The sequence below is a fragment of the Delphinus delphis genome, chromosome 13 (assembly GCF_949987515.2).
Source record: "Delphinus delphis chromosome 13, mDelDel1.2, whole genome shotgun sequence".
Lineage (NCBI taxonomy): Eukaryota > Metazoa > Chordata > Mammalia > Artiodactyla > Delphinidae > Delphinus > Delphinus delphis.
Window position 1 is genome coordinate 75966818 of NC_082695.1, and position 27412 is coordinate 75994229.

The 27412-nt window shown below is 33.4% G+C and overlaps 1 protein-coding gene across 5 annotated transcripts in view; it reads left to right on the plus strand.

The window, feature by feature from the left end:
* RELCH (RAB11 binding and LisH domain, coiled-coil and HEAT repeat containing) overlaps positions 1–27412 on the plus strand; it is a 121151-nt gene that overhangs the window by 64884 nt on the left and 28855 nt on the right. For all 5 annotated transcript variants that reach the window (XM_060029172.1, XM_060029173.1, XM_060029170.1 and 2 more), the window contains exons 12-22: positions 3028–3118; positions 5857–5928; positions 9983–10123; positions 10566–10730; positions 12930–13077; positions 17183–17339; positions 17966–18089; positions 19913–19961; positions 22049–22128; positions 25210–25316; positions 26316–26415. In XM_060029172.1, coding sequence (XP_059885155.1) covers positions 3028–3118; positions 5857–5928; positions 9983–10123; positions 10566–10730; positions 12930–13077; positions 17183–17339; positions 17966–18089; positions 19913–19961; positions 22049–22128; positions 25210–25316; positions 26316–26415 — 1234 coding nt within the window. The remainder of the gene's footprint in view (positions 1–3027; positions 3119–5856; positions 5929–9982; positions 10124–10565; positions 10731–12929; positions 13078–17182; positions 17340–17965; positions 18090–19912; positions 19962–22048; positions 22129–25209; positions 25317–26315; positions 26416–27412) is intronic.

The window sequence follows — 27412 nt, forward strand, 5'->3', positions numbered from 1 at the left end:
TAGTCAAATGGAAATAAGGGAAATTCAATCAAGTTCCATTCATTGCAAACTGAAAATTTTCTAAGGACAATTCGATGGTGCTATATAGGAAAATTAATATTTTATTTTCTCCTTGAAAAATACTATTCCCTATCTTGGTAACTTAGTTAACAATTAAATACCACTTATTACATTGTCATTTTTAGATTTGCAAGGCAACCTCTAGTTCTACATAGCCTGTTTTCATAGACTCTGCATGTAGAGCTAACAGCTGCCGCCTGGTGGCCAAAAGTACCTATAGCCTTACTTCAGGTCAAGATATGTCAGGATTTAAACACTCATTTCCACACTTAAATCTTTCACCTTACAGAAACAAAGTTATTTATTAAAATAAACTAATCAATTTACTAACTATATATATGAATAACTAACAAAGCAAAAATTTTAAGTTAGCATGATATGTTTGACATATAATCAGTTGTTACTTTACTTAATGAATCTCAAGCTTCCTTGCATCCTAAGAGAAACTTAATTTTATGAGTGATAGTAGTGCATTTTGGCAGTTCTATGCTAACAGCCATAACTAACACCATATTTCTACCTGTGTCAAATAATTCCTATCCTATGATTTTCTACAAGTAAGAACAGTGTTTATTTTTACTATCACAGGAGCCTGTTTCCAGTGCTGTTAATAATCTGTAGACCGTCTGATCTTTTCTGTTTTCAAATGTATTTCAAAACTGTCCTGTTTTTTAGAATTTTGAATCTTAACTCTGCTGACTAAGAAGTTTGTTTTGAGGGGACTAACATTTTTTGAACAAGTTTGTACATCTTTAGTATAGTGATGGTGACTCATTATTTAAAGTCATTTTACATGAAGCTCTTATATAAGTATATACTTCTTATGTGTGTTTGAAATGCTTAAATTTCACCAAAGTTCATTTACTATAATTATCAGATTTTTCTAGAACCTACGTATATGACTTCTCATTATTTTAATATACTATGGGGGTAAAAATGATCAGACATTTGGAAATTTTCAGTGGGAACAGGCAGCTAACATGTTGTCTTAAAGCTTAGGAATTTCTTTTTCTATTTTTCTTTTATTCACTTTATTTGCCTTCCTAAAGTAGGAGAAAATAGAAAAACAAAAGAAAAGTTGAGAAACAGGCATAGAAGACAATGATATAAAGGGAAATCAGATAGATAAAAATTACAAGGTTATGGTGAGGAGAAGCTGCAATATACAATGAAGACCTATTGGCTCAACATTTCTCTTCTCATTGTCCAGATGCTTTTTGTCTGTTATTATTCTCCTCAGCCTGAGAGAACAGTTGTAGCTAACTTGGCTGAACTAATAGAAATGTAAGGTCATTATTCAGTTTAAGTTAAATTGATGTATTTTGAGAAATAGCAATGAGTAATGCCTGGGCTTTTATAATTAGTATGAATTAAACATTCTATTTTGGTTTTCCTTAAAGTTGGCTACTTTGAAACATCTATGGAAAACATACTTTTTTTTTTTAATCAGGTTTTACTGTTTTGAAGTCATAGTCAATCAAAAGTAAAAAAACTTGCAATTCTGCCTTTCAGAGTCATTTTAAATGGAACTTCATTCTGAAGAGTGAAAAATCTTATTTAAAAATTTAAATTATAAATCTATCAATTCAAATGAAATTATCACATTAGTTATTTATATATTATTTCATAACAAATTACCCCAAAAGAAAGTGGTTTAAAATAACACAGTTTATGTGGGTCAATTTATCTGGGTCTTCTTCTTCAGGGTCTCTTATAAAGCTGTAGTCAAGGTGTTGGCTGCGGCTACAGCCACTTCAAGGTCCATGGGGGAAGGATTTGCTTCTAAGCTTTGTCGTTGACAGGATTCAGTTTCTTATGGATCTTTGGACTGGGGGCCTCGGTTCCTCACTGGCTTTTGGCCAGAAGTTGCCTTTAGTTTCTAGCCACATGAAACTGTCCAACATGGCAGTGTCTTCATCAAAGCCTGCCAGCTGAGAAGGCAGAAGAGAGTGTCTAACAAGATGGATATCACAGGCTTTTGTAATCTGATATCCTAAGTGACATACCATCACTTTGGCCATTATTCTTTTCATTAGAAGCAAATCATTGGGTCCAGTCTACACTCAAGGAGATGGGATTACTCAAGGGCATGAATATCAGGAGATGGACCTCATTAGGAGCCATGTCAGAAGCTGCCTACCACAGTTATCTTGGGTGCAATACCAAAAATTCTCATTTAAGAAATATAATTTTGGGCTTCCCTGGTGGCTCAGTGGTTAAGAACCCACCTGCCAATGCAGGGGACACGGGTCGGAGCCCTGGTCCGGGAAGATCCCACATGCCACGGAGCAACTAAACCCGTGCGCCGCAAGTACTGAGCCTGTGCTCTAGAGTGCAGGAGCCATGACTACTGAAGCCCTGCACCTAGAGCCCGTGCTCCGCAATAAGAGAAGCCACCGCAGTGAGAAGCCTGCGCGCCACAACGAAGAGCAGCCCCCACTCGCCGCAACTAGAGAAAGCCCACGCGCAGCAACAAAGACCCAATGCAACTAAAAATAAATAAATAAATAAGTTTAAATCAGCTATACTTCAATAAAAATTTTAAATTTTTTTAAATAAAAAAAGAAATATCATTTTACTAATATGACATCGTAGTTTTTAATTATAGAAATACTGGGGAAATAATCACTGTGTTTTAGTAGCTAGAAACTGAAATTCATTAGAAACTGAAGCTTTAAACATATTATAATCTCAGAATGTATATGTGGGAAGTTAATTTAGGAGGTTATGAGATTCAGCTTCACACCAGTAGAGAATCCCTTCACAACATCTCTCACAAATGGTTTTGCCACTGCTGGATGGTGGCAGCCCGTCCATTGTGAAAAGTTGAATTTGTACAAAAATATTGTACAAATTGTACAAAAATATTGTACTTCATGTTAATTAGAGCTGACTCTTTTTAACCCTTTGTCCTAGTTGTGCTTTCTATGCAAATACGAATCTTTATTCATCTGTATTATCTTTCAGGCAAATGATACTGACAGGTTGTGTGGCATTTGCACGTCATGTTGGCCCAACACGTGTAGAAGCTGAACTTTTACCACAGTGTTGGGAACAGGTAAATAACTGTACTGGGTTTTCCCTAGCTATTGTATTCTAATTTATTATAAATGTTCATATTATCTTTTAAAAATGCTATTAGGAAATATGAGGGATATAAATTATGCTACTGTTTCTATAACCCAGCACAGTGATTTAATAGTCCTTAAGAAAGCTCTGGGATGCTTTGCTTTATTCGTTCTTCCAACAAATACTTAACACTATTTCCACTGCCAGGTACTGTTGTAGTCACTAGGGATACAGTGGTGAATAAAAGACAATGACATCCTAGTGGAGAGGTAAGAGTAAACAAATAAATGAAATGATGTCTTGTAATTTATAAACTATGAAGAAAAAAAAAGGTAGGCTAAGGGTTAGAGAGTGATAGGGAGTACTGTTTTAGAAAGGGTGGTCAGAGAAGGGATCTCTGAGAAAGGGATGTTTAGACAAGAATCTGAATCCAATGAGACAAAATACAAAAATTCCTGAGTTCAAGGATCTGAATCAAGTGAGATACAAAATATGAAAAATATACAAACTAATGAGTTCAAGGGAAAGCAAGAGGCTGTGTGTATATGTAGGTAGGTAGGTAGATAATAGAAATCGTATCTGTATATATTGTATACTTGTATATATTACAAGTATATACAGAATATAAAGTGTAAACCTTTGATGTAGGAGGTTTATATATATTTATATTTCAACTCACTATTTACTAACAATACTTCTGGTTTTATGTTGAATTGTAATATTCCAGTCCTCGCTAGAACTCAGAATCTTTGACTTTCTAGATTCCATATTTAGGTCATTAAGTAACTTATTCTTCCATCTTAAAAAGATGGATTTCTTACTTATGAAGACAAATTGCATGGCCTTATTTATACTAGCTTTGTCACTTATTCTTAAGAAAAATTATTAGCCTCTGGAATATCGCTAAAGTTTATGGTCTTTTAGAATTCTGTTCCCATTTTCTTTGAGTATTCATTTTTTTCTTTAGAATTTAGTGGAGTCATATCTAGATTCATTATTTAAAAGGGAACATTATATATATCCATATTATCTCTGACAATCCATATGTCATCTAGAGATTATAGTGCATACTAATTTAGGGTTAGGCTGTAACCACTGAAAAGTCAAATTAACTTGGAAACAACATATACAACTTTGAATTTACAATTCCGTACAGTTATACATATGTATATGCAATTTTAAAATAGTTTTTTCCATTTTCTTCTTTTAACTTTTATTGAGATGTAATTCAGAGAGCATACAATTCATCTATTTAAACTGTACAATTCAGTGGTTTTTGTAGTCACAGAGCTACACAACCATCACCACAGTCAATTTTAGAAGAATTTTATCACCCCCCAAAGAAACCCCAACCCCTTGAATTGGTTCTTGTACTTCAAGATTGTTTTAGGTATTCTGGGTCCCTTGAATTTCTGTATGAATTTTAAGATCAACCTGTCAGTTTCTGCAAAGAAGCCAGCTGAAATTTTATAGGGATTGTGTTGAATCTGTAGATCAATTTGGAGAATGTTGCCATCCTAATAGCCTCTCAATCCATGAATTTTAGGATGTCTTTCCGTTTATTTAGGTCTTTTAAAATTTCTTTCAGTAATGTTTTATAGTTTTCAGAATATCACTTATGCACTTTTAAAATTTATTCCTGAGTATTTTATTCTTTTTAATACTATTGTAAATAGAATTTTTTAAATTTTCTCTTTGTTTATCGCCAATATATAGGAATACAGTTGATTGTTGTGTGTACATTTAATTTTGAGACTCATTTTGCTAGACTAAAGGAAAGTAAAATCGAAGTTTACATATTGCATACTATGACATTGAAACCATTTTGTTTTGAGGTTACTATTTCTGGATTAAATTTTATTCAGAGATGTCAGTTACCAACGTCTCTACCACCACCTCTTCTGTAACCTGAATAAACATGGATATTGGTGATCTATCTAGCCGCCTACCTCCAGTTTGTTGCCCAATAGATTGCTACATAATTTCTTTTCTTAATTTTAGGCATCCAATACATTAATGAATTATGTCACCTTTTCATATGGGAATATGAGAACAGATACACTTCTTTTCCAGTCAAAGAAAGATTTATATTCTATGAAGAAGACATATGGGAACAAAACCCAGTATGTGTCATTTTTTTGTTTTTGTTATTTTTTGTTATGGTTCAGTGTAGTCATTACAATATAGCAAAACCCCATCATCTTGCATATGCAAACAGGAATGAATTGACATCTGCTTACTTTAAAAACAAAATCATAACACCGGTCAAGGGCTCTGGTTAAATCATCGATTAATTTACGTCCTAATCCCTGAGGTAAAAAAAGAGGACTGAGGAATCATTCCTGGCACATATTGTAGACTGTATCAGTAAATATCTAGAAGCTGGGTTTTCCAAATTTAAAAATATACTAATGCTGCTAGGGAAGGAGAAGGTTGCTCCTGACATCCTAAGGAAAGCTTAGTCTTGGGCAAGCCCACAATCTCTAGACACCTTGCCATATTTTCATCTTTGCTTTATCTTCTTTCTCTTTAACAGGTAACCCCTCTGACCTCATTTTTTAGGCTCTCCCTGATTCCCTTAATCCTGATCCAGGTATAGGGATCCCCGAAGTGGAAAAGAAAGAAGCTTTATTGCATTCCTAACAGGATTTATGGTGAAAAATAATTCTCTATTGGAGAAAGGGAGGGTATGTTGTTTATGCTTGATTTATTTATTTTTTACTCTAGATTAATCACAAATACCCAGAAAGAAGATTGCTTGTGGCGGAATCTTGTGGAGCACTGGCACCTTACCTTCCTGTAAGAATTGTAATTTTTTCTTAAAAACCTTTTTCTTCCTTTTGTAACAATAGAGAAACCTTTTTTTCAGGTGTCTAATTATACAGTTGAATCCAAATTCTGTCCTAACAAAGGAAAAAGATGAGCCAAAAAGAGAAGGCTCACATTGACACCATATGGCACTGCAGACAGATAGGTACATTAACCATTGATTTTGCATGAGTATAAATATATTAAACCTCATCAGCAATTCTCAAAGTGTGGTCTGAGGACCCTGGGGGTCCCATGAGATGAAAATTATTTTCATGAGAATATTGAAACATTTTTTGACTTTTTCTCTGTGTTGACATTTACACTGTTAGTGCAAAAGCTGTAATGGGCAACAATGCCAGTGCATTAGCACTGATCAAGGCAGTGACACCCAAATAGACAGATAATGATTGTATTCTTCACTGCCATGCACTCGCAGAAAAAGTCAGTTTCACTTAAAAATAAGCTTAGTGAATCAGTAAAATTATTAATTCTACTAAATTTTGACCCTAAGTATGCATCATTTTAATATTCTGTGTAATAAAATGGAAGATACTCATATCAAGCCCTTTTGCTGCATTCTGAACTATGATGGCTTTTCAGGAAAAGCACTTGAGTTGTAAGCTAAACCAGTTTTAGTTGACAGACCACTAAAAAAAGCTGTGGTTATTCAAACTTGGGATTTTGACAGACATTTTCATGAAAATGAATGAAATGGAACCTGTCATTTCAAGGAAAACCAGTAGACAGCATTCATTGCCAGTGATAAAACTGGAACTTATAAGTGAGAACAAGAATTTTGGAAAACTTGTATTCACCACTGTGAGCTTGACAGCTTCTATTCTCATCAGAAGAGGCTATGAAAATACCTCTCCCTTTTTCAATTATATGTCTGTGTGAGGCCAGATTTTCTCAAATACTTCAACCAAAACAGTACAACACAGTTGAATGCTGAGCAGTTAAGAGGATCTATCTTCTTTTAAGTCAGACATCAATGAGATTTGCACAAAATATAAAACAACACCATTCTTCTCACTAATTTTTTGATTATTTTCATTAAAATTATAATTTCATTATTCATGTTAACCTTTAATGAGTTTATTGTTTTTAATGATTAATCATTTTTAATTTCTCTTATTTTATTTCTGATATGATAAATGTCAATAGATATTACCCACCCAAACAAAAGCTGTTTGAGGTGCTCATTAATTTTTAAATGACTAAAGGAATCCTGCCACCAAAAGATTGAGGACCACTGCACTGTTGTGCCCCTTTTAGGTATCTTCCCATAGGTCAAGGGCTTAGAAGGGGTAGAGAAATGAGGTGACATCAAAAATTATTTTAATTTAAACAACGATAGTTTAAAGCAGAGCTTGACAAAATACAGCCTGGAACCAAATCTAGTCCACAGCCTGTTTTTATAAATAAACTTTTATTGGTACACAAGCACACCCATTTGTTGTGTATTGTCTGTGTTCGCTATCACACTGCAACAGCAGAGCTGAATAGCTGCAACAGAGACTTTTTGGCCCCAAAGCCAAGAGTATATACCATCTGGCCCATTACAGAAAGTTTGCTGACCCCTGCCTTAAAGGGTCCTTTCTGTAAGATTGTTCTTTTAAAGGGGTACAAAAATTGGAATTGTATAATACAGGAGCTGTTTATGTTGCATTTACTGTTACCTCATAATCTTTGGTGAAGAGTGAGAAACCAATAGTCAATTGTCTTTTTAAAAAGTAAAATTTTGGGGCTTCCCTGGTGGCCCAGTGGTTGAGAATCCACCTGCCAATGCAGGGGACACGGGTTCGATCCCTGGTCCAGGAAGATCCCACATGCCGCGGAGCAACAAAGCCCATGTGCCACAACTACCGAGCCTGTGCTCTGGAGCCCGCGAGCCACAACTACTGAGCCCATGTGCTGCAACTACTGAAGCCCACATGTCTAGAGCCTGTGGCCCACAACAGGAGAAGCCACCACAATGAGAAGCCCACGCACCATAACGAAGACCCAACACAGCCAAAAATAATAAATAAAATAAATTTTAAAAATAAATAAATAAAAATTTTGGTTTTTTATTCAGAAGAATATAAAGAATAATTCATAGTCTCACTCCCAGTAACATTTTTTTTATTTTGTTAAAAATAAATTTTCATGCAGTATAGAAAAGAATAAAATGAAAGTCAAAGACTTCCCTGACCCTAGTCATTATCCCCAAAGATTACATCTTTGGGTAATGATTTTTAATTAATACTTACAGAGAATAAAAATTTATGCATATTACCAGCTTGCATTTTTACATCCTTTAAATTTTTCTTACCCAGAATTAATTACTCTGTGTGTTAAAAGAAGCAAAATACAGAGATATTAACAGTATGTGAAATTTAAAAATGTACACAAGGGAATCTTCATTTTTAAATTTCACAAACCATTAATACCTGTGTTTCTTGCTGCTTTTAACATTTGCATTTTTAATTTTGACAGTGTTAAATTGCCCCCAACCAAGATAGCACAGATTGTACTCCTGTCAACAGTGCGTTGGAGTTCTTATCTTACCATACTTCAACTGGGCATAATCACTTTATTTTTAATGTTTGCCTATCTTTTAAGAGAAAATTATCTTATTGTTGTGATACATGAGTGAGTTTGAGCATCCTATTATTTATTGTTCCAAGACAGAGATGAACATCACATGCTATCAAAGAAGAAGGAAACTGTTCCACACTGCTCCTAGTACTAGAATGCTAAGCAGTATTAATAATGGACTTAATGTTTCCTACATGGACCTCCACTTTCTTGTTCCCCACTGTAACTGGTAACAGTAAAACCTCAGTGTGGTCATGGCTTAAATGGAGTAAAGCATCCTGACTTGTCCTGTGGGTTCCCTTAGCATACTGAAACTAACTGCCACAGTTGACCTCAGGCTAGATCATTGCAAAGCAAATACCCAGCTGAAGTTTACTCACCTCTGTCCTTTTGCCTGTGCTGATATTAACCAAAAAGCCCTTTTAATACACTTTAAAAAAAATTGGGGGGAGCAATTTTAGCCTAAAGGATAAATAAACAAGGCTGTACCAAAAGGCATATTCACCAACCTAAATGTAACCAAAATTTGCTAAACTTACATATATTTTTGTCTCTAAAAGTCAAAACAAAAGCTAGATCATTTAAAAATGTCTTTTAAGACTTTGCTTTGCATACCAGATCACACTGTAAATTTATGAAAATGATCATATCCTTTTATTTTAACTATTATATGTAAAAGTAACTTAAACAAGTTTAAAGAATTTTATAAATTTGTCAACTTACAATAATGGTACAAAAAAAGAGAAGGAAGGGCAAGAATTTGTATAACAATAACACTTTATTCTAACCTCAGACATTAATTAGGCTAAAACCATGGGGAAAAAATTGTGTGAAATTAAGACACAACAGTGGTTGACATTATATTAAATAGCATCTGAAAATATCAACACAGTTTTTTAAGCACTTTTAAAGTTTACTCTCATCATCCTGTTTTAATATTTTTTCTCAGTTCTTCAGAAAACAGAACACCAGGATTTTATGTTTCCACACTCCTACCCCAGGCAAATGTTTTGCTTACCAGAGTGATTTTTGTAATCCCTCCTATTGTTATGACTGTCAGTGCTCTTATCTGAGTTGTACAGGTAGTGGTAGAAGAGTCATTGTCTGTTTATAGCAGAGTGTTGACTGTTGATTGGCCAAAAGGGCACTGTAAAGGTTTGAGAGATTGACACATATTTAGTAAAAATACAAAAATATGCTGGGAGATGATTAATACCAAGTTCAGGGTAGATGTTATCTTTAGAGAGGGAGTTGGAGGAAGGGGGAGAGGGTGGAGAAGAGTGATATTTCAGCTGTATCTCTAATGTCTTATGTCTTTCAAAAATGAGGACTTGAAGCAAACATAGCAACATGTTAATATATATTTAATCTAGATTTTGAATACATGGATATCTCATTATTTTCTATCCTTTTCTGCTGCTAGTGTAAATAAATAGTAAAACATGTTCCTGTTTATTTTCAGAAAGAAATCCGTAGCTCCTTGGTTCTTTCAATGTTGCAACAGATGTTAATGGAAGATAAGGCAGATTTGGTAAGAGAAGCTGTGATCAAAAGCCTCGGTATCATTATGGGATACATTGATGATCCAGACAAATATCAACAGGTATGTTTTTCAGAACGAATCCCATTTATTTCATTATAAAATTCCAAATAGTATAATATTCCAGATCTCTGATTCAGATATCCTATAATCTATAGTAGGGATGGCAGACGTGTCAACTTTAACCAGTTGAAGTTGGCTGCCTGGTTTCAGTTCTGCTATTTCAAGGAGGAGATGCTTTGATTCATTTATAGTATCTGACACAGCTTTCTGGCGGTAAATTGGCAACAAGCATGCCATGTTACCACCCTTTCTCTTTGGTTTTCCCATCAACGGATAAATGACATTTTTCTTTAAAGAAATTGGGAAGGATAGGATTATGAATGGTTTTCTTTCTTGCTTAAAATGTCTGCTACATGTACTGCAGTGTATATTTATTACATATTATTATGTTTTTTAGGTTTTTTTTTTTTTAATCTACATTTTGCCTATTTCCTTTTGGCAGGGTTTTGAACTGTTGCTGTCAGCCTTGGGTGACCCCTCAGAAAGAGTAGTTAGTGCAACACATCAAGTATTTTTACCAGCTTATGCTGCCTGGACTACAGAACTTGGAAATTTACAGTCTCATCTTATACCTACATTGCTGAACAAGATTGAAAAACTTCTCAGGGTAAATACTTCCTTTATTTATATAGTTAATAGAAATTTAAAAGGTGTGTTCTAAGGCATCTTGAGAGAATGTTGGGGGAACAAAGACAGAAAGTACCACTTAGCGAACATTCTAATTAACTACCTGTTAAAGACTCTGTTGGTCTGGAGCCAAGGGAGATTTGAGGAAGTTTTGCTTGACTGAAGCTAGAGGAGAAAGAGCATGGTCTGCCTTTTTTTAGCTAAAATAGCACCTTTGTGGCACTAACTCGTATACTATTCACAGTGCTACCTCTTCCTAGCCTCTTCTGAAGACTTAAATATTTTAGATAAAGTGTCAGCATCAGTTCCCAGAATGCAGAGATAACTAAAATATGAGTCTCTAAAGTTTTCTTATTTATACAGTGTCAAAATGCGTTACCTTTTTTTCACTGCAGTAGTTCACGTCCTGACTTTTTAAAGGGAACTTTCCATTCTTCCCAAGTAAAAGAATTGAAGAAAAGTTGAAGAAACAATAGAAACTTCTTGTTCTAATTTTTGTATTAAAAGTCTCTTTTAAAGTCTAGAAGAAAAACATTTCTTTAATGCGTATTGATTATGTACCATTAAGGTAGATACTTTATAAAGTATGTTATTTCATTCTTATAACCATTTGAATTATATTTTGTTTTTTGTGTGGAAACTGAGTGTTAAAGTAATTTGCTCAGGGTCCCAAAGCTGTCAAATGACAGAACCAGGATCTGATATCAGTCTCTAAAACCAAACTCTTGCCCTTTTTACCCCCAGATTTTAAAGGCTCTTAACATAATGTATTTTAACTACTCTGTAGATAGTCTTATATGTATACACGTGTATTCATTTAATTTAAAAATTGGGCTATTTTTTCTATAAATTTCAAAATGGGTGTTAAGAAAACTATAAATAGACTATACTGAAGTACTCCTTTTTATGAAACCTAGGGAATTTTTTTAAGTATTTTTTTTTTTAATATTTGCATTCTTTCTATCTGAGAATTATCCGTACCTGGTTTTTTTGTTTTTTGGGGTTTTATAAAATTTTATTTATTTATTTTTGGCTGCATTGGGTCTTTCTTGCTGCGCGCGAGCTTTTCTCTAGTTGCAGCGAGCCAGGGCTACTCTTCGTGCAGTGCGCAGGCTTCTCATTGTGGTGGCTTCTCTCGTTACGGGGCACAGGCTCTAGGCGTGCGGGCTTTAGTAGTTGCAGCACGCCGGCTCAGTAGTTGTGCCTTGCGGGCTTTAGAGCACAGGCTCTGTAGTTGTGGCACACAGGCTTAGTTGCTCCGCGGCATGTGGGAATCTTCCCGAACCAGGGCTCGAACCCGCTTCTCCTGCACTGGCAGGCAGATTCTTAACCACTGCACCACCAGGGAAGCCCTGTACCTGTTTTTTTTTTTTTAGTTCGATTTCATAACACAGCTAATTCCACATTGTTGCTAAACATAGCTGCAGTATTCAGCACACAAGGTAATTCTTACATGAAGAAATTAACTAATTTAGAACTTGATAGTAAAAAACTAACATATCTGATATTTCTGACACAGTTGTTATTTATAATATAGTAATGACATCTCAAGTGGATTTGAACAGCAATAAATGCTTTCCTCTCTAATGATTCTGTTTTTCACTTTAATATTTGGTTTCTGTGTACCATAGTGATCCTTTTACTCTTTTTTTTTCTGTTATCTCTTTCTTTTGTTTTCTTTTGACATTTCTTCTCCTACATTTTATCTATACATTGAATTATTTTAAAGTGCTTCCAATGCTGGCAAATACAGTTGTCACCAAATCTATAAAAGAAGTTAGGAATAGCAAGTACTCCTGCTCGTTTAGCAGTTGAGCGTTTAAAATGATTCCTGTGGCTCACTTTAATTTCTTTAACCTGACTTATAAAATGTCAAAAGATAAGACCCTCTTAAAAGAAAAAGACCTTTAAAAGAAGTTCCATACAAATGAAATGACTGATGTTCACCCTAAAGTTTTCCATACAAAAGGTTCTATTACTTCCACAATGCCTTAGTACTTCACATTTTCTCATACTCAGAGAAATTCAGAAAAGATTCATGGTCATCTCCATTAGGTGTGATGCTTTGAGTCTAACATACATGTCCTTAAATGTCTTATTGTTTGCCACAGAAAGGAAGAACATCATAAATACATAATCTCAGAAGTCTAAAGTTAGCTTTCACCTCCTTATATTTCAGGAAGGAGAGCACGGGCTGGATGAACATAAGCTCCACATGTATCTGTCTGCCTTGCAGTCCTTGATCCCATCTCTCTTTGCATTAGTGCTACAGAACGCACCTTTCTCCAGCAAAGCCAAGCTTCATGGTGAAGTGCCACAGATAGAAGGTACTGAACTTAAATTATGGGAGGAAGATGTAGAATATTAACAGCTTAGCTTTCCAAAGAATCGTTTCTGATTAAAAATGTAAAAGTCACTTTATATGACAGCATAATTACTAAAATGTATTATACATGTGGAACTGCATGGTCGTAGATTGTATGATATCTGGGGTGAACTATATGGCTTCATCTTTTATGGATAAGCCTCGTGGTAGTATTTTATAATATTTGTACTTTCTTTCCATTCTTAATCTAGAGCCTTTTATTATAGCCTTTTTTTCAGTGTTATAAGACAGAAATAAGCGTTTTCTTTCATTAATAGAGCTGAATTAATAGTTACCAGGACCAGTTTATGAAGCTTTTCATTTCCACTTTCTTTATATTTTTTCTTCCCCAGCTATTTCATCTTATTTTCAGTAGGGGAAGGTAAATGTAATTACTCTTTCCTGCTATGTCCTTGATAGGAATATAAGCATATGCAGCACAGTTTCTTTTTTTTCCAAAAAAAGAATATGATTTATTTTCAGAAATACATGAAATTGATAGCAAGAGCCAGTATTTTCTTAGCTCAAAGTCTAGCTAACTAGTAAGTGACCTTTGGTCCATGGTACGTGGTAGCCCCCCTGCACCTAACCCCCAGGATAAACGGCTACAGACAAGTTATTACTATGTATGAGATTCCTTTGCAGCTTTTTCAGATTTGTGAATTAGCCGTGTCTCTTACGGGCTTCTGATAGACAAAAGAATTATAACATTGAGAAAATCTACACACAGTGTTTTTAGAATTATAGTTTTCATGTAAAGTAAACAGGGCTACCTATAATCTTTGGGATATGAAGCAGTGTGTCCAAGAATACACAAAGCACAGCATAAAAATGGTGTATACTGTTAGAATGCCAGTTTTACTTCGAAAATTGAGAATGGATGGGGTAGAGTTAGTTTAATATTTTTTAATGATATTGAGGAGAATGAAAATTCAAACTTTTAAGATAAATCTTCATAAAGCGCTCACAGCTGGCTACTTTAGGTTCTACCCCTTCACTCATTAAGACACTTCATCTGCCTAGGGACTTTCCTGTCTTTCTAATTCCCTCTCTTTTTCTTTCTATCTTGCTGTATTGTTCTGCTGGGGCCAGCATAACGAAGTACCATAAACTTAGTACTTTAACAGCAGATATTTATTGTTTAACAGTTCTGAAGTGAACTCTCTCGAAGTCTGAGATCAAGGTGTCAGTAGGGTTGGTTCCTTCTGAAGGCTGTGAGGGAAAAGCTGTTTCATGCCTCTCTCCTCGCTTCTGGTGGTTTGCTGGCAATCTCTGGTGTTCTTTGGCTTGTAGATACATCACCCCAGTCTCTGCCTTCACCTTCACATTCCGTTCTCCGTGTGTGTGTGTGCACACACATGCACTTGTCTCGGTCCAGATTTCCCTTTTATAAGATCAGTTATATTGCATTAGAAGTCCACGCTATTCCAGTATGACTTCATCTTATCTAATTATATCTGCAACAACAATATTTCCAAATAAGGTCACATTCTGAGGTTCTAGGGGTTCGGACTTCAACATATAAATTTTTAAGGGAGACACAGTTCAACCCACAGCACTTGCTATCATTCATTCATTTAGCAAATAATTCTTAAATGTCACCTATTGCGTGCCAAGCACATGTTAGAGATTAGATAGAAAATTTTCAAAACTACTTTACCATCCTGAACATATTCCTTCTGATGTTTATGTGACCTTTCCTTGTGATTATGTCTTTATCATGCCAAAAATAATCTTTTAAGTTCTTATTGACTTAATTTGACCCTCTGACTTTTAATAGTAACTGTAAATGTTAATGTTATTATTCTCACATGTAGGTTATAATACATTTATTATAAATGAGGAAATATTATATCCTTATATATCTATATATATATATATAGATCTATCTATATATCTATGTCTCTGTGTCTATCTGTATGTACATCTGTATAATTTGGGATACAGTTAATTACAAGTGAAGATTTAATAGTTTTCTTTTACATTATGAAAATTCCAGAGCACTAGCTAATATTTATGTCAGGCACTATTTTAAACACTTGGGATACACTCATAAACAAAACAGACAAATATCTCTGCCATGAAGAGCTTACATTCTAGTGAGAGGGAAATACATTGAAGAGTCATAACAGTTGTTATTTTGCTGGATTTGAATAATTGTGGTAATTTTTTGACAATAAAATACCTATTAAAATGGCATTCTGGGGACTCTTCTGTATGGTTACAAGTTAGATGCTTAAATTTTTTAAAATCTTTTTAAATAGAATAATGTTTTGAGATCCCTGAACCATTCTGATTGCTTATCTGTTAGAACTGAGTTATCCAAGTAATTGCTTATTTCTTGACATTGTTTTGCTTCTGTTGGACCTAGCTTTAAATCTTTGGACCTCACTTTGCCTGTAATAAATCTTGACATTATCTGATTTACTTTTAACTGTTCCACTATTTTTCAATAATTTGTCAGTATTTTTGAAGGAATAATATATTGATACATTCCATCAATATATACGCAGATTGTGACCAATATGATATAATCCTTTTTGAAATTATCAGATATGCTTCAACAATATAGAAGTATGAAGTACAGATATCCCTCACCATCCAAATCTATTTGATTCCTAGGTTGAGATAATGACAACTCAAGCAGAAACCTCAGATAGTATGGGATACCATGTTACCTAAATTCATTTATTTGTTTGTTTGTGTGTGTATTATGATATCAAATAGGTGACTTCAGCTAGCAAGGGATAACCTTTATCTGTACTTAAGATATTGTTAAAAGCCTTGGGCAGCATAGGAGGACAATACCATCTTAATTTTGTCTTTGAGCACTTTTAAAGTTATTTCATGTTTTCTTAAGTTTAATAATTATCATTACACCATTAATATGTTTTGAGAAAATGCTGCATCCTTAATTGTGTCTTTTTAGGGTGTTAACCTCTATGCAGGAGTTGCTAGGCCATTAGGAATTTCTGTTCAACAGTTAATGAGCTGTTGGTAGCATTACTCACTTAACAGCCATCTAAGACCTGTTCTTTAATAACCTGGAATCTAATTATGATCTGTAGAATCATAGATTTTATTGATGTGTTCAAATTTTACACTATACTAGTGTATATTCATGTTTTATTTACATAATTTTAAAAGTAATTTTTTCAGTTTTTCCCCCAAAACTTTTAAAGTATATACATGAGACTCTGGTTATAATATTTATAATACATTTTTTAATGATAATTTTGCTTTATCTTACTGGTCACTGGTTTTAACACTTTATAGTAACTTAATGTTTATCAAACTATGGAACATTTTTTAAATAAATCATTTAATATTGGAGATTAAATACTTAAGAAGCCTGTTCAGCTCAAGTTTTAATGTATTTTAGGTCATTATTCTCTGGTATTAAACAGTTTTTCCCTGCTGTCAACCTATTAGTTTCTTGCTGCCTGAAGGAAATATTTTATCATAGTTATTAGTTTTTGACATAAACAGTCTGGTGGAATTACAAGTATTTCTATTTTTTTAAAACCAGATTCAAATCCATATTTTAGCTGAGATCTTATTTTGTGGCCAATTTTAATTTAAGTGAAATTTTACTCTTCACTGGCAAGCTCTTTCATTACAATATTCATTTACTAGTTATTTAGTCTCATAAAATCCTAATTTTTGAGATTTGCTAAATTTGTTCACATATGACAAAAATTTACAGTTGATCCTTAAACAACAGGAGTTTGAACTGTACACGTCCACTTATATGTGAATACTTTTCAATGGTTAATGCTATAGTACTACATGGTCTGTGGTCGGTTGAATTTGTGGATGTGGAAGAACCTCTGATACAGAGGGCCGACTGTAAGTTGTAGGCAGATTAACCCCTGATTGTACAGGGATCAACTGTATTTCATTTTTTTCTAAAAATGGTTTAATTAATATATTTTAGTTTTATATTTAAAGTCTATAATAAGCTAAATAAATATTAGGAGGCAGAACCTTACTTTTCTTTTGACAGAATAGCTAACTTTCCAAACTGTCATTTTCTATGTGATTTATTTTGCTTCTAATTTTTATAGTGACTAGGTTCCCTCGGCCTATGTCGCCTCTTCAAGATGTGTCTACTATTATTGGAAGTCGTGAGCAATTGGCAGTACTGCTACAACTTTATGATTACCAGCTGGAACACGAGGGTACAACAGGCTGGGAAAGTTTACTATGGGTTGTCAATCAATTGTAAGTTACCATCTCCATATTCATTTGGTACATCTCAATCAGTTGAATGAAAGGTAGCTCACTATATTTAGCCTGGGCACTGAGGGACAAAATATAACAAAATATTAAAAAAAAATAGCAAAACATAACTTGGCATCATCTATGGTAAATTTCTTTAGGAGAGGAGATTTATACTACTGGATACGTAGTTATTTATCTATGAAGATGGTGCTGCTGTATTATGTCAGAAGACCTATCTGCTGCCTTATTGTCTACAAGTGGTGATGGATTTTAAACTACATTCAGACTTTTCATTTTTGAGGCTAAAGTGGATGATGCCATGTTAGCCAAGCTCTTGTATGAAATATCAGCTCCATTGATTTGAGTCTCATTAACTCCATACTTAGAACCCTACCATTAAGATTCCATATATTTTATGGCAATCAGTTAAAATTTATTTTAAGAAATTTATAGAATATAAACTGAAGACTTTGCAAAGGGTTCCAAACAACTCCTTTGCATTCCAATTTTACCAGCTATGAAAAGCAGAACAGAAGATATTGTTAGATTTGCATTGTTTCAGAAATTGGCAAGGAAACAATAATTTATTTGTACCCCTGCCTATTTTTCTTTCCTTTCATATTCAGGTTGCCACAGCTTATAGAAATAGTTGGCAAAATTAATGTTACTTCAACTACCTGTGTCCATGAATTCTCCAGATTTTTCTGGCGCCTTTGCCGGACATTTGGCAAAATTTTTACAAACACTAAGGTAAAAACTTGTATTCCATGTTTTCTTATATGCAAGAGACATAGAAATGTAATGTGTTAATTAATGCTATAGCAGAGTAAATAAAAGCGTGAGCCCTTCCTTTATTCAAATTATCTTTTAATACCTTAGAAAACTGTGATAGTAAAAGAAAATTCTAGTCAGTAATATTCTTCTCTTTATTGATTTTCAGAAGATGATTTAGCCAAAACTTAGTTTGTATCCAGATTTGGTTATAAGATCTACTCATGTGGATATCTCAAAGCTTTCTAGCATAGGAAGTATCAGCTAGGGGACTCAGCTGTGATTCTTTGAATGTACTTCTGGTACTTCACCATCTACCACAGATTCAGGAAGCAGCCATTTGCCCAGCATGCTTTGGTCAAAACTTTAGGTGATTATAGAATCAAAGCAGCTTGTATAGAATACTTGCTACAAGATACAAGCTCTTGGAATAGAATGGACACTTGAGATAAATGCTACATATTTCAGTCACTGTCACATTTGCCTATCTAGGCTATTCTGTAGTTTTAGATATTAAATTGGAATGTCCTTAGGTCCCACTTTCTTCTTCAATCCTGTTAATCCATTTGTCTTCATAGCATATTGTTAAGTCAGTTCTTTAGAGCTCTAATAAAAACATAAAAAGATGTCATTGCTACAATCAAATGTTAATCAAGACATTTAAAAGGTAAAAATTTTGTGTAGCTCTTTACTATTAAACCTGTAGTTACTGAAACATTTAGAGCATGACAGTTTGGTATAGTGGACTGGACGGAATTCGGAAAATGGGTTATGACCCTGTTATGTTTGTATCCTGTGATAAATCATTTAATGTATCTGTGCTTAATCTTTCCATGTGCGAAATGAAGAAGTTCCTTCAGTGTCATTTAATTCTATTTAATTTAAGTCTGATTCTGTAGATTAATCTTTTCACAGTGGTCTACATCTCAGTTTAAATTGAATTTGTAAATTAATATGCCTGACCTGTCAATAGGAGGACAAAAACCAGAGCTTGATGTTATTGTAGAAGAAACAAAATCATTTTACATTTTTCACTAACATGTAATTATTAAACAAATATGATTTGATTTTACTGGTAATCACGCTTGGCACAATTTGTTTGACATCTCCAAAAGAAGTAGCTGTTATTTATTTTACTTTTTTTACAAAAACAATTAGGAGTTCATTTTAGCACTTAACAGTAAGTGGTTGACTTCAGTGGCCTGAAATCTGAAATCCAATAATGTTAAAAAATTGAAACAAGCATTTGCTTTAACTTAAAATTTTAATGTTAAATTCTGTACTTGATGTTTAAAGTTAAATTTTAAAGAAGTTAAAGACTAACCTAAGCCAATGGATATCACATGATGAATATGTTACTTATTGAATACCCTAAATGAATGGAATTTCATTTTCATTCCTTTTATATACAGCAAATTTTTTCAATAATTCTAATCATATAATATCTGCCTAAATACCCTTTCTAACATCAAGGTCAGTTTTAGGAGGTAGTAATTTCAAGCACTTAAAATCACCTTGGAAATTATTTTAATTCAGTGAAGGAAACTAAAGACCCTTCAGAAAACTTGCTGACCTGAATTGATTCTTTTAAATATTTTATCTCTAAAAGGTGTTGTTTTCAGTAACTTAACTCTTCTTTTTTCCTATGGCTCTTAAGAATTGTTATGTTTTTGACTACTTGAATCAACGGTCTATAAAACAAAATAAATAAATAAGTAGTGGTAGTAAACATTTTATTTATTTAACCATTGATTGGTCCGTTGAACTTGAGACTTTCTGGATCTTTTCTTTGGGTTGCTTAGGTAAAACCTCAGTTCCAGGAGATTTTAAGACTGTCTGAAGAAAATATTGGTAAGTTTGTTCATTATTACTTTTAAAAACAATTGAATCTCTTTACTCCAGCAAAATACTTTATTCATTGTATGTGAAGTGTATAAATAAACTAGCAAGTACAATTGAAAAGGAAGATTTATACTACGGAATTCTTGGTTTTACAACTCTGCCATGTCTAATATTCTTCCCATGGGGTGGCAGTAAGATTAATCTTTGTCAATTTGACTGTAAATATCTACCTTCACCGTAATCAAACTGACCTAAGGCTGAGCTTCTCAAGCTGAGTACTTGTACCCTTGGAGAGTTGAAGTAGTATATTCAAGATACTGAAAAGGAAAAAATAAAGAGCATCTAATTCATAATTAGTTGCTTAAAACTTTTCAAACTTAAAACAAATTGTAATTGAAGAGAATACAAGATACACATATATGTTTTTTAAATGAAACATGAGATTTTAAAGAAACTATAGGCTTTAATGGGCAGCTCCAGCCCCTCTGTTCATAGTTTTCACTTATCTATCATAAGAAGTGTAGTTGTAGCACCACTGGCCTAAGAACTCCTTTATGTGTGGATCTTATGTCCATGTGTATTTTTCTAATTTCTTAGGAACGAATTGTGAAAAATGTTAGGAACAAAAATGTATAGCCCCCCTGTTTTGTTTTTAAACTTGGTTGATTTTGAATGTATAGGTAATTCTTATCTCAGTCCTACCTTAATGATTTGAATTGAGTCATCTGAAAAACTCCATTTGGGGCTGTCCTCAGAGATAGTTAGAGAATGAATAAATGATTCCCTTTAAGTTTGAAAATGTCGATGAGATTTTTTTTTTGACAAATGCTTCCCAAAGTTTATATTTAATAGCTTTCTAAAGGGTTAATGCTTGGAATACCTAATAGTTGGTATTATCTCTTTAGTAAATTATTAATTCTGATGATAAATTGGTGAAGAATATTTATATATTTTTGGAAACTGGTAGGTTTTAGAATTATTAGTTAGCTGTGAATATTTAACTGTTCATATAGGAAGTGATTATTGTATATAATCACTGTATATACAGTCTGTATCTGTGAATTCAACTTAAGCTTATGTTCCTAGCCTCAGATTTACCTCTCAGCTACCATAGTCACAGTCAACCAACATCAGTACTCCCCAAAAGAAAAAGTTACCCTTACCAAGAGAATAAACAAACCTCAAATACGAATTGATATGAAAATGGAACTTTCTTTTTTGCTGAAACTTCTTTCAGGACAGTTAAATACATTTTTTCAAATCAATTTCTTTATGTACTACTTTCTGAAAAGAATTTAAAACCATATTAAAAATAGATAAAAAGTAATTTTTAAAAGTTTGAGTACATAAAAGTAAATGTAAAGCACTTAAAACAGTGCCTAAAAATCAGTAAGTGAAGAGCTGTGGTACTATAAATAGCAACTGTCATATCACCTCTGGAACATTTTTATTTTTAAATCATCTACGTTTGCTGCATAAGAAAATCTCTTATGTTACAGTAGTCACAGGACACTCACCTGTGATTGGATGCTTTCCCCTCTCCCCATGCTTTACTTAGCCTCCCTACTCCATGAAAACAATCAGGGTTCTGTCTGGCTGAAAATCCCTATACAGGATGCAGGAGGAGCTCTGGAACTAGGCTAGCACTGGAAACTAAATAGTATCTCGTATCTGGAAGCAGGTAAAATGTATATCTGGCTGCCTCCTTTCAGCTGAGTGCCTTTACATTTTACTGAATACTGCAAATTGAAAACCTGACAATTTATGAAGACCTGCTTATACGGGCACTTGGGAGAGTGTTAAAGAAAGCTCTGATTTCTGACTGTGCAAATAACAGTAGAGCATCTCATTTTGGTTATTAAAGTTTTTCCCATCTATCAAAACTGTCTATGCTAATGGCTCTGAAAAGTATTAAGTTGTATAATATTTTCACAACCACCAGTGGATATGTGTTTTAATCAAAATATTTTTTAAAGTAATAATATTTATTTGTAAGCTTTGTAACCAGTTGTAATTTTAAATATAATTTGTCTTATGACTTTTTGCTTTACATTTAAAGCATACTCAGATTTTTAAAATTGTTTTTGTGATTTTAGATTCCTCAGCAGGAAATGGGGTCCTCACTAAAGCTACTGTCCCCATTTATGCAACAGGAGTCCTTACGTGTTATATTCAGGTAAGGGAAAAATTCTTTTGCTGGAAAATGTAAAGCACTTTCTATTTAGAAAGATAGCTAATATTATGTATTTTAATGTGCTTATAATTGAAAATGTTACCCATAAGTGAAAACAAAATTTATTTATTCATTTCATTCAATAAATAATTTACAGTGGTGAGCATATTTCAGTAATAGTCTCTGAGGAAAATCTCTGTTGGACAAATAAATTTAGAGATTCTGTGCTTCTTGATATTTTGTTAGAGGTGTTAGATTGCACTTATTTAGTAATTTCTTTGTGTTTCCTGATAATTTTTTCATTAATAAACAACAAAGCACATGTGTTAGGTGAAGCAAACTACAAAATGCTGTAGCATACTATATCATCATTTTTAGTAAGGTATGTTTTAGTAATACTTTATTTTTCTTAATTGTTACTGCATAATAAATTACCCCAAAACGTAAAGGCTTATTATAACTCTTTTATTTGCTCACGATCTTTGCTCAGCTAAGCGTCTCTTCTTGCTTGCGTCTCTTCTCTCTTGTAGTCGCTTGTGTTGCTGCATTCACTTGGTTGGTTGGTAGGGGGTTCAGCAAGGATGGCTGAGCTTCAGTCTCCATGTAGTCTTAGGGCCTCTCTCTGTCCTCAGGGCCTGTGGAACAGCAGAGCCAGACTCATTACATGGTGGCTCAGGGCTCCCAAAATTGCAAAATCAGAATCTGCTAGGCTAAAGCCTAGGCTTGGAATGAGCACATCACTACTACTGCATTCTGTTGCTTAAAGCAAGTCACAGGCCCAGCCCAGATTCAAAAAGAGGGAAATAAATGAGAGCATGAACCAGGAGATGTGGTTCATTGGTGGTCTCCAATGTAACAGACCACCTCACTCTACTTAACATTGTTTTAAGTAAACATATTATGTTTATTAAGGCACATCAGTCATTTTTAAGTGTGAGGCAGTTCCACCTGTGAGGCGAAGATACGGACTCAAGATAAAGCATTTTTAGGAATTAGAATGTGAGAAGCAAACAGGAAGATCTTTTTTCCCAAATTTACCCGATTAATACCTAATTTCTTTTGCCTTTTGTATTCAGAGTAAAGCAGTTCATATTTATTGCACTCTTCTTCCAAAATAGATTTGAACCATCCTATAATATTAAAATATAGTTCTACAGCATCATATGATACCTTGAAACAGAAGCTCCAACTCTGTTAAAGTAGTACAGTATTTTTTTAAACTTTTCTTCACTAGTTTCTAAGACTACTCCATAATATGTATACACAGAGAATCCCTGTGTTTAGAATATTTTAAGTCATGTAACCTTAACAGATTGTATTTATTGTTATTCTTAAATTCATGGAGATTAAGTCCTAGCACATATTACGAGGCACAATAACGTGAATACCATTTTCCTCTGTAATTTTAGAAGCTCTTCCGCATAATAACAAGTGTGATGTCAATATTTTTCTCTCTCATTTTTAAGCTCTGGCAGTTGGTTAGTATGTTGATTTTCACCATAAATGGTATTTTAAGGCATAATGAAGTACAAGGTTTGCCTCATGGTAGTCCCTCAGTATAGGTTTGTTGAATAAATGAATAAAGACATGCTTTTTGAGCCACTATATGAAATCCAAATATCTAAAGAGATAAGAACTTTCCTGCTGGTTACAAAATGTGAATTGAGGTGGCTGTCCTAGATTGCCCACACCAGCTGTTAATATTTTTCTTACTAAACCAAATTTTCTGTTAGAGTTAATCACACCCTGATTGCTTTGGTAAACAAAACCTATTTTGAATCAAATACATGAGCAGTATTAAATTTCAAAGCTGAGAAACAGTATTATAGTAAATTTTCAAATCAAAGGAATTCGTGCTCATTTAGAAGTATATTTCATAGGTCTCATTTCACACTTGTTTTTTCAGATTTACAGTTTATCTTCCAAATTTATGGATACTCTGTTTAATATAGTAAGCGACTATAAATGAGTGAGATCTATATTCCAACATAGCTCTGATGCTGGTTTGTCAGTATCTAAGTTCTTCCCTAAATAGACTGGCGTATTATAAAACTGCTGTGTCCATCCTTTATTCATGCTGATCATTACTTTTGTCAATCACTTATCTGTACCTCATTCTAAATTAACCTGACCATGTAGAAAAAAGGTAGGTGGTTATCTAGTCTTCCTCATGGATCTATTGATATATACAGAAGCCATTTATTGTTGAGCTAATAAAGACCTAAAGACAAAATACCTGACTCTGTATATATTTACTTTCTGATAGAATGTCAGATTCCCTCCCTTACAGATTCAGGTTAATTTAACATACAGTTATTTTTTTAACTTTCCTATTTAGTAGACCTGCTTTTTCTAACATATTTCTTAATACAGTACTGTGTAAGAAAAAAGAAAGAAATATTTTTTCAGATTACTAAAATAATGGTTTGTAAAAGAAAGATTAAAAGTAAAGATTATTTTTTAGTCAAGGGTGTGACTGTTTTAAGAACACAGTGGTCTATATTTCAGCAAGTGTGAAGCTTCTCACCACTAATAATTTCTCAGATATCAATTTTCTACTATTAGGAGGATAAATATTTTAGTGGTTTGTATTTAAGTATTTAGAGCCAAAGTTAATGGGAAGTAAAATTGGTAAAATAGATTTTAATAAAAGAATATACCTTGTTATGTTTTAAACCAGAACTATCTAATCAACAGTGCAATGATGTAAGTAATCTGTATCTGAGCTGTCCAGTAAGGTAACCACTAACCACACGTGGCTGTTAAACAACTTAAATTGTAACTAGTGCAACTCAGGAACTGAATCTTTTATTTTACTTCATTTTTAGTTTAAATATAAGTAACCACATGTGGTGAGTGGCTACCATATTGGACACCACGGGTCTAAATCTGTGAATCAAGATAGTCTTTGTCCTCACACCATTGTGATCATAGATATGCTTAATAAATATCTTTAATTAAAATGCTCCCAAATTAGGATATTTGCCCCTTATTTGGTAAAATTTTGTAATTATAGTTAGGAAATTATGGTTTTAGTTCTACTTGACTGGGTGGAAATTCATTATCAGTCTTTTTCCTCTGTAGGAAGAAGACCGAAAGCTGTTAATTGGATTCTTAGAAGATGTAATGACCTTGCTTTCATTATCTCATGCTCCTCTTGATAGCCTGAAAGCTTCTTTTGTGGAACTGGGGTAAAAATAATAGCTTATAGTTTTTTAAAAGCTATATAAAGTTTTAAAGTTGGATTTATAGAGTACATACTTTTAGTCTAAAAAGATTGGCATACACACCAAATCTCTTGGTTTTGAGACTTAAGATTTTTTTGTTTGTTTTTGGTTTTTCTTATTTGTACATTCTTAATATTTTGTAATCAATGCATTATAATAAAAGAATGAGGGAAAGGATACAGACATATCTTCTTTGAAGCAGCTGGAGAAATAAAGTCAAGTACAGATTTGAAGAAAATTCAGTATCCCAAAACTGGAAAAGGAGCCCCAAGTGAAAGCCAGCTCATTAGGCTCCTTTTTCCATTCCATTTGATTTGCCTAGTCCCTCATAAGCACATCATCTAGCTGCTTAAGTAGTTTTATCTCATTCTTTACTTATGTGTTTATTAATAATACTGTCCCACATTTGGATAGTCTTCACAGCCAACTTACCCTTCCATATAGGTGATTTGAGTTATCCTTATTGATCCTTATTGATTACACAACCATATGATGTAAATAGGGCAGTATTGTCCCAGATTTTTATAGATGCAGAAATTAAAACCCACAGAGGTTATAACTTACCCATCTGGCTCTTAGGCCAGTGTTTCTTTCTCATAAGTAAAAATTTTATTTTACTTTATTTTTTTATAATTTTAACTTTTATGCTATTAAAGAGTTGAAATATCTGTCATAATTGCAAGTACTTAGAGAAACTAAAAGTATAACTCCTGAATATGCTAAAAGTTTGTAGTTTTATAAGGTGACTTCCTTTTTTAAAGAATCTTAGATGTAACCTATTAAACCATACAAACTAATTCTATATGTTTTGCCAATATTTTTATCATTAATATTCCTCATAAATGTAGTATTTTTCAATACACCAGTAAGGCAAAATAGACTTTAATGAAAGAATATACCTTTTTATGTTTTAAACCAGAACTATGTGGCTCTCACTTTTAGCATTGATTTTTTTTCTTTCAGTGCAAATCCAGCCTACCATGAGTTATTGTTAACTGTTTTGTGGTATGGTGTTGTCCATACTTCAGCACTTGTGAGATGTACTGCTGCTAGAATGTTTGAGGTATGTAAACAAACGCTTCTATTGGTTCAGATCATAATGATTTTCTTTGGAAGAGGGAGAGGGAATATTTCTTAAAAAGGCAGAGAGGCTTTTCATACTATGGTATGTTGATGTATATTTTATGGCATTGAAGAGTATCTAGTTGTGTACTGTGTGATGGGGCAGAAATTTAGCTTTGGTACTTTTCAGATTATTTTCTAGCCTTATTGGTTCCTTGAATGTTATTGTATTATCATTTCCATTTCTCAGAATTTCTTTTAAATCTTATTTTAATTTCCATCCTATGTAAATCTTCCTGGCTATACTTTCTATTTACTGAGGCACACAGCTATTAAAATAAAGTAAAACAATATAAGATATCTTTAAGGTTGTAAAATATAGTTGGATTCATGAGTAAAATATAGTTGGATTCATACTTGCAGTTATGGAAATATTTATTTTACTGATTATTCCTACTTCATTATTCCCTCACCTTTCATATCTGGAATAAGAACATCTCTATACATTAACTGCCTGTAGACTTATAAGACAGAAGAGACTTCATATAATTTAACTAGATTTTCTTAAATTGCCACCTACCCAAGTTTAGTACGAAAATTGGAATACCTATCTTTTTATCCATCATAGAGGAAATATGTTAGCCTAGTGTACATATATATATGTTTCTAGAACTTGAATTTGAGCACTAAAAGTGGTTTAGAGTGTTATTTACTGTTCTTGAGTCTTCTCTTAGAGCCATACTGGCTGGGTTCAGTGTCTGTCTCTGCCACTTAATGCCAGTTTCAAACTTCTCTGTGCCTTAGTTTTCTCATCTATAATGTAAGTGAAGATGATAATAATAAGTATCCATCTCAAAGGATTTTTATTAATATTAAATGAATTAATACTTCTAAGGTCTTAAAACAGTGTCTGTCACATAATAATAAGAGCTTAATAAATGTTAACTATCATTATGATTACTGTTTTTTTATGCTGTTACTTCACAAAATAATATAAT